At 35.5% G+C, this 8,865-nt stretch overlaps 1 protein-coding gene across 1 annotated transcript; it reads left to right on the forward strand.

Annotated features, from left to right (window-relative positions):
* Positions 1-3,871: 3,871 nt before the first annotated feature.
* On the forward strand, positions 3,872-8,298 carry LOC107706885 (neuron-specific protein family member 1-like). The gene is made up of 4 exons (XM_016510722.1): positions 3,872-3,993; positions 6,021-6,151; positions 7,731-7,847; positions 7,986-8,298. Exons 2-4 carry the CDS (start codon positions 6,023-6,025, stop codon positions 8,169-8,171), a joined length of 432 nt encoding a protein of 143 aa, XP_016366208.1. The 5' UTR covers positions 3,872-3,993; positions 6,021-6,022; the 3' UTR covers positions 8,172-8,298.
* Positions 8,299-8,865: the final 567 nt, after the last annotated feature.

Here is an 8,865-nt window from a genome sequence, read left to right on the forward strand (position 1 = left end):
AAGCTTTTAGGGGTTTGGAACAACATGGGGGTAAGTGATTAATGACAAAATTTTCATTTTGGGGTGGAGTATCCCTTTAACCCCTTAGCATTCCTATATAATTTGCCTAAAATGCCTTAAAAAGGCATACCCAAAGTAAATTGCATGCTGTTCTTGAACCATTTGGAGGATATGCATGGTTTTGGTCTCTTTTGAAATGTGACACTCTGAGAAAACAAAGACCAAACTTAAACAGAACAAACCTCAGAGTCACTGTATGTCTTACTGGTGTTGAGTAATAGAACTTTGAACACACTTAAAAAGGAAAGAAAACATTCTGACCGCTTTTTTTATCAGATGCCTGTAGATGACTATAGCTAGGAGCTATTAGCTGGAAAACACAATGGGATCACAGCATGAAGCCTTTTTGGCGGTCTGACAAAGACATTGATGTGCCTGCTGTGTTGATTGTATCTTAAAATGACGAAGTTAACCCTCAAAAACACGCAGTGTATCGCGGGTGGTACAGTGGAATGCTAACAGGTTTACAAACATTCTTCCAGTAACATTAAAAGAATGTTTGCTGAAAGTTATTTGATCTTAAATAATCTTCTCAAAATGTTAGCACAAAAATGTTATTTTCGACCATTCAACATTCAGAAATAATGTTTTTACATTAGCAAAACGTTCTTAGAATGTGTTTTTGTTAGTGGGGATACAAACAGGCTCTTATGATCACCAAGGCTGCATTTATTTGATAAAAAAGTACAATAAAAACAGTAATATTAAGCAATATTATTACAATTTAAAATAACTGCTTTCTATTTGAATATATTTTAATATGTAATTTATTCCTGTGATGCAAAGCTGAATTTTCAGCATCATTACTCCAGTCTTCAGTGTCACATGATCCTTCAGAAACCATTCTAATATGCTGATTTGCTCCTCAAGAAACAATACATTTGTGGACACCGTTATGCATTTTTCAGGATTTCAAGATGAATAGAAAGTCCAAAAAGAGTATATTTGAAATGGAAATATTTTATAACATTATTACTATATACAACTTTTAGAACTGTCATAACCCCCTAAAATTAAATTTATAATTTTTATAACTGTATAATATTAATAACATAATATATTATGAAATATTTTATTTCCTTATGATTTGGGGTCAATATTCTTCTGAAGTTTGGAAATCTCTTCAGTGTTGCTCATGTGGAGTGTCAGCAGTCGCTCTGAATTCAGTTGAGATCATGAGTAAGTTCTGGCCGCATCCCATAATTGCCCAGACAAGGAGCAAATGAAAGCAAATTAGTTCAGTGAGGTGATTATCTGATGCCAACATTTTCAGTAATTGGGAGTCTGTATTACATGAATGATCAGGAATAACTGTGAATACACTTCATTTGATGTTATGCACTTATCCTCACTGGGCTTGTTTCATTTTGATTCAATACCTCTAGATTAGACAGGCTTTGTTGGACTTTAGACAAGAAAGGGGTCATTTTTGCCACAGTATGCCATGTATTCAGTGATGTAAACAATAATATAATATAATAATATAAGATGGAATTGAAAGTGTTAGAGTGCTTTGTCTGCTTGGACAGGACAGTTTTGGTAAAAGCTGCTTCAAAAGCACTCATTTCCTAAGAAAAACACTGTTTTTCAGCTGTCAGGGGTGTCCTTTAGGCTGTTACATGATTTCTTGGATCAGGTTCAGTGTGCATCTGTGCCTACAACAACCGTGCTTTTATTTGAGCCTGTGCTTGATACTAAAACATTAATACAGTACTAAATCAAACTAAATATCAAAAACATTTACTAACTCATCTCTGTACATTTGGTAACTGTATACATTGTTTCCAGGTCTGTAAAGGTAAAGATAGAGAAATGTATCACATTTAGTGTAGCTTATAAAATATCCTGTGACTGGTATTTCCCATCATAGGCTTCCCTTAGATTATTTGTGGCATTAAAGCAGGAAGATTAGGGTCATGGCTAATTTAAGAGTCCCAGTTACTGTAAATAGTGGTGGAAAGTTATCCAGGACTGACCTGGGATTATACTTAAAGAGCAGTTCAATAGTTTGGCATGTGACATTTAATTTTGTGTGTAATCAGATTTTGGGTCAAAGGAAGTTGGAGAGTCATGTTTAAAAACCAAATCATTATTTTTAATACCACACTGCCATCTAGTGACAATTTAGGCACAATGAAATCCTGAATTGCTCTTTTGTACAGATTTGATCGTGCAAGTGAAAATTAAACAACTTGTTCAACTATCTTACAATCAAGACAGATATAGTCAGTCTGAATTTAGATTACCAAAAAGAAAACAGAAAAAAAAAATACATTATTTATTGATTGATTGATATAGGTAAATTAATTAACCACAGTTTATTTTATGATATATAATAAAAACATAATACAATAAAAACAATAGTTGAATAGTTATGAAGGGGAAAAATGTGATTTCAGTTTACATTTTGATATGTTGCAGTTGTTGCACTTATGTTTTTTTGTGTAATTAAGTTAGAACATTATTATTAACAATATAGTAATAATAATATTAACATTAACAACGTTAAGGCAAATAACTAAAATAACAGAAAAGTAATTCTAAAAAGAACATTTAACATGTTTAAGGCCTATTTTTGTAAACAATAACAACAACAACAACAACAACTGACACTAGGTGGCAATGTTGCTTATTACTTTAGTCTGCAAAAGCTTTTGGCCTGAGTTTACGCTTTTTGATGCAGAAGAACAGAAAGCAGGTTTATACTAATTACAGCCATCATTGGGAACAATTGAATAAAGTATACATGTTGAAATATATTTGTCGCTAAATGTGAGGAAATTATTAGCTAAAACAGACTCCATCAATCTATATTTGTAGATCTGCTACTTGTGTAGATCGGGCCAAGGGGTCACACTGACACTTCTTCTAAAGTTAATTTCCAGTTAACTGAAGGTAAGAAAAATAAATGTGGGACTAGATGAAAGTTGGCATGATAAATTCATTACGTCTGGCAAATCCACAGATAAAATAATCATAACCTCAGACAGGGCTGAGTCTGAAAGCACGATGTACATGATGTCTTTCATTCACTACTTTCACACACAAAAAATAACCACTTTCCAAAATTTCCATGATCAAAAATATAACAAGATTCTATATGTTTGACAAGGATTGAAAGCATAACCTATATTCTTTTTTCACATTTTATTTCTTAATATCATACTCTTCATATTTTCTAGATTTTCACTTTCAGAGGATCACATAAACCATTATTTTGGCTATATTGTTATATAAAATGAGTGTAAAATGAGAGAAAACAGAAAGAAAGAAAGAAAGAAAGAAAGAAAGAAAGATATAGCAACCTGCCTTCCCTGGAAAAAAAAATCCTGTCCTGAGAATAAATTTCAACCTTTTAGTTAAAAGATATATGGATTATTAGTTGATTCTTGTCTAAATTTAAATCTGTGTAATTGTTTTATGTCTTTGTAAAACTTTGACTCACAACTAGGCCTAAAAAAAAAAAATGGTGTGACAACTAGCCCCCGTTAGACTAAGAAAATAAACAGACTAAGAAAATTAAATGAACATTTTGATAATCTAGATGAGACATAAAATAAAATGAAATGAAATAAGTATATCATACCAAATGACTCCTAGTGCTAAATGTCACGTTTCGAGTCAAACGTATTTTACACAAATTGTTACATTTAATATTTTAATTTAAATTCCACACCTTAAAAACACCCTTTTTTGCAGCATATCTGAAAATTGTATGCCATTTCCTTCATATAACCCACTCAACACATATGCTCAAAGTAAATGTGAATGTATAAAATGGGATTTGTCACGTGCCAGTTATCTGCTGCGTACAGCTGACATCATACAGCAGCGACGGGAGCGGATGCGCTTCAGTGAATTACACACACGCACACATCGCCATAATAACAGTAGCTCTCCATCAGCATCGGCAAGACAACCGCAGGGAAAGCAGTGAGTATCTCTTTTTCATTCATTTCCGACGAAAAACAAATCGTAGGCTGTATTACTCGAGGCCCGTCGTTTCGCCTCTGCCGGTTCCAAACCTCTGGGCAGCGCAGCGGCTAAGATTGGAGAATGCGGGAGGAAGCGTAGAATTTATTACGTTTATTCTATTTTCCCAATCGAAAATTCGCTTAAACCCTTTAGTGCATCATAAGAAAAAAAAAACATCCATTATTATTTGGACGTATAATGTCTCAGTAAACGCGCAGCTGTTGCGTAATAATGGTAAATTATGATGAGCGCGTAATGCCGTGTGATGAATTACAAATAACGCTTAAATGCGTACGTCTGTCCTGTCTGTATGTTAGATATGACTTGTGGCGTTGTTTATGATTTGAAAAGTGTTCAGTGGCGCTGTATTGGTCTGTGGTCGAAGCTTATTTGAGAGACACCGCAGACATAATCGGTGATGCCTCACACATCCTGATGTGCTGCTGTACATTGGGCATCACGGATAACCTTGATAGAGCCAGTAAGGTGCTCGTGTGGAAGAGCCAATAAAACACGCCTATTCCGTGGCCTGCAGTGTCTTTCACGTTAAGTGATTGTGCCAGAGTAGGAACATGCATTTATTTATTTGAATACAGTTTTCAATTAAATGCTTTGTCTAAAAATTGGCGTCTTTAACAATAATGAAAATAAACAGAGGGTTTTTTTCAGCAACCTATACTGATAGCTAAATCAAGTTTATATCTATAATTATTCATATTAATAAATCTGATAAATTATACATTTATATAAATTGCCATTAAGGCTTAATGTACAATGGGAAATACTCTATTTCAAATTCAGCACATAAAAATATTTTTGCATGACTGGTGTCTTAATATCTCAGTCAGACGGCCTTTTCATATCTAAATCAACAGTTTTGGCTTGATTAATCTCGATATGCACCAAATTTAAATATAAAATGCTCAAAAAATAATAAAAAAAATAATTGCTCAAAATCCACTCAAAAGAATTTAAAATGAATCACTGAAATTATGGCAATGTCTAATCAGTCAAGCTTTTATTGGCCAGTGTCGGCAATTACTTAATGTGGGCTGACGTGTCCATCTATCACTAGTGATTGTTGTGTTTATGTGTTTTGTATTCTGTAGAGAGCTTTTTAATAACCTGTTAGGTTGAAGAAAAATAATGAGAGAGAGCGGTAACCTATCAGATGTTTTCCTCAGTCGGCTAATGAGTAAGACATGAGACAGTGTGTGTGTTGGTGAATTAGTACGCACAGACGCGAGTGTGTGTGTACACGCACACTGAGTCATAATGACATGGAGAGAGATTCACAGTATCTGAGTAACAACATCACAGCGCTCCAACATCAGACCCCTCAGAGACAGACCTAATGGAGAGATATTTACTGACTAACTAGTGCTAAATGGAAAACATGAACCAACAACCGATGCAGTATTATCAGAGATGCAAAACCTCTCAGGTGACGAATGATATAGAAGGAAGACAAAATACAGTAACGTCAAATAGTTACTGCATCCTAACTCTTAATTTCCCTAATAAATAAATATTTAATTTAATTTTTTTTTTTTTTTTTTTTTGATTGGACATTGTTACATATACATTTTATAATATTTTGTATAAAAAATAAAAATTAATAATAATAAATAATATTTATGAAATCAAATGTAAAAAATGAAATTTTATGGACATCTTATATACTTTTAAAAAAATTTTAAACACATTTGGCACACCTTACTGAGAAAATACATAAGATGAAAGTGCCCAAAAGGAAAGCTGGTCCAAAAACCTATCCAAGCAAGTACATGTTTTATTCAACATAAAAACTGCTTATATGTGCTTATAGATGCCAGCATCACAATAAACCACAAAAGCTTCCTGTTATAACGCATAATTGCTGAAAAATTAGATACTTGGAGACATTGGATATTTCTGTACATTTCTGTCTTCATTGGCATTTTTTTTTTCCGAATATAAGATCTAATCATTCGTGTTTGCTTCAGATATGGTGAAACTAGGCAGTAACCTGGTGGACAAGATGGAAAGACAGCCGTCGGTGGAGGACGGTTTTGACAACATCCCCCTCATCACTCCACTGGAGGTCAGCCAGTTACAGCAGCCTTTCCCTGATAAGGTAATTACCATTCATGCATTAGAGAGCAGAACCCACACATAGCGCCATATTAAAGACAGCAGCGCACCTCTGTTATTCATTACTCTGCATAGAACTTCATTAAGGGAAAGAATGTCATAGGAGACCGGAGGTGGAGCGGCAGACATCCAGTACCGCTGATACCATCAAAGACACGGAGGAAACCACTCCGTTAGATCCTACCGGATAGCCTGGCATGAAAGAAAGAATTCATGTGACACCATCAAGATTCGTTGTCACTGAGTATGATACAGTTTGTCACTGAAAGACTTTGCAAACCATCTGATCTTGCAAGCGCATACACACTCATGTCAGGACTCTCACAGATGGCTTGTATCTATTCTCAGCTCTGTAGGAGGCAAGTGCAACGGGTGGAAACGCACAGCAGAGTTTATATTTAACTTTGCAGTGACTCATCTAAAAGATGACATGATATAGTAGTAGGAGCTCGCTCTCTGTATATTTAATGTGCTGAAATAACATCCTGTGTATCCTACAATCTAGGCTCTTTAAAAAAACCTGCCTCTACCTACATTTTTGCAAAACGTACCTATACATACAATTCACTGCAGTTTCCAACTGAAATGACCTTTAGTGGCAGTAAAATGACAACTTTTATTAATTTCAGGGGTAGGTTATTGATTAATAAAGACATTTTCACACATCTCTTTGCACAATATGACTTCAAAACAGCATGATTTGTAAACTGGGATAATAAATTTTGCCATTTACGGCACATAACCAGGTCCATATATGACTTTTCTGACATGGTAAACTTGCTTGGTAGCTCACCTGGTACACTTGCAGTGCGAAGCTAAAATGTCACGGTTGCTTCAGCAAATGCTTTTTTGAAATATGATTTATAAGAGCATTATTCTTGTAGCGCCACTCGCTGGATATTTCATTTCTGAACTGCTGCGATATGTTCAATGACCAACATAAAAAAATTTTTTGCCAGATTTACGATGATCTATTTCAGATAAAACTGAATGTATGTTTAGCTCCACTCACTGGACATTTCACTTTGGAAGTGTCACGAAACATGCAAGAAGCAATGTAATATAATTTTGTCAAAATGTCGCCACATGTACACCTGGGTTTGGTAGTCTTTTATAATCTACTACTCTGATATTTAGGGAGTGAATGTAGAATGAAACCACAACAAATTGAACTCAACTACTCAAAAGAGTAAATTTGGCTTCAATCAGAGCGCACAAGACTTGGTCGGGATGTAATTTTGACTCTACTTTGGCTCTCCACATAATTCTAAAAAGACTCATTGTTGTGTGTTAGTCAGTTCTGCGAAAGCTGGTAGACCATCTTGGACTATAACAACAATCCACCTTAACGTAGTCGAGACGTTCTGTGGAACATAATGTCTTGTCGACCAGTTAGAAACAAGCTACAGCATTGGAAAACACAGCCACTTGCTTCAACTGGTTTTCCATTATGGTTTCTAATGCTAACTCTTAGAGCAGGGAGCCCATTCTTGTGGTTTCTGCTCATCTTGTTCTTTGTTTGGACTATTTTAATAGTTCATTCTTTCGGTGTGACTCTATAGGTGATTGTGAAAACCACAGCAGAGTATCAGCTGAAGGAGAAGAAGAGGAAGCTGTATGTGCCGAGCATCAAGAAGCTAAACATAAACCTTTATGATGAGATGTCAGAGAAGCTCAAGGTAAAAAAGACAAGGACAGATTGCCCAGCCAACTTAGAACTTGCATTTGTCTCTCTGTTAGTTAGGGTAATATGATAATGTGAGTATAAATAAAAAATGGAAGTCATAAATGCATGTGTGAATGTCTGTGTTTTCCAGCTGACTGGGTTGATTATTATCACCTTGGCGTTCCTGGCGTGTCTGCTGCTGTTGGTCATGTATAAAGCGCTGTGGTACGATCAGCTCGGCTGCCCTGAGGGCTTCGTTCTTCAGGTACCCAGCATATCAGAAACACACCATACTGAGAACATTAGTGGTCTACTTTACAAACCATTTTTGTTCTGAAATATAGATGGCAGATCAGACTTCTTTAAACAAATGTCTTGTGGCTTTAGTGAAAACCTGCCTGTGGTTGCCAGCCGTTTGACATCTCAACATGATTTTCACCTCAAAACGTATCCTACTTTCTTTCACTGTGAAGGAAGAATCTGTGAATGGTGGTATATAGCTACCAGACGAACAATACTGAATCCTTTATACAACAGCCAGTGCATTAGTGGTTTGGATTTTGCATACTTCTGTGCCAGTGAGTGGTGACAAGTGACTGGCTTTATGCATGAGTCATTGAATAATTCATTCAACCTGTTTGTTCAAAATTGCTGATTCATTCAGGAACAAAATAAGTGACTCCCTGTGTATGTGAGACAAGTAGTTTGTCAGAATTCACAGTATTCATAAAACATTTGGTGAAGAGTAACCAGATGACTTACTACTTTAGCTAGATTCTGAAGTACACATCTGATAAAAACTTTGGTATCCCATAAGGCCACAGGAGAGGAGTTGTGAATGACAGTGAAGCGACACAACTGTCGCTGGTAGGTCACATGACAAATGGCGGATGTAGTATGTCTAAATTCATTCATACTACCCGTATTCATATTATATATAAAGTACTTCTCGGTCACTAAGTAGGTTTCAAACCAAATGTAGTACCTACTAGACAGTATGCAATTTTGGACACAGCTGCTGTCTTCATGAG

Source organism: Sinocyclocheilus rhinocerous, unplaced genomic scaffold, assembly GCF_001515625.1.
Source record: "Sinocyclocheilus rhinocerous isolate Xijiao unplaced genomic scaffold, SAMN03320098_v1.1 scaffold2056, whole genome shotgun sequence".
Lineage (NCBI taxonomy): Eukaryota > Metazoa > Chordata > Actinopteri > Cypriniformes > Cyprinidae > Sinocyclocheilus > Sinocyclocheilus rhinocerous.

What these genes read in the sequence shown, in the direction of transcription:
- LOC107706885 (XM_016510722.1), top strand. Translation starts at nt 6,023, where the DNA reads ATGGTGAAACTAGGCAGTAACCTGGTGGACAAGATGGAAAGACAGCCG. An exon ending in AGCAGCCTTTCCCTGATAAG is followed by an intron (nt 6,152 to 7,730) that starts GTAATTACCATT and finishes GTGACTCTATAG; the next exon opens with GTGATTGTGAAAACCACAGC. An exon ending in AGATGTCAGAGAAGCTCAAG is followed by an intron (nt 7,848 to 7,985) that starts GTAAAAAAGACA and finishes TGTGTTTTCCAG; the next exon opens with CTGACTGGGTTGATTATTAT.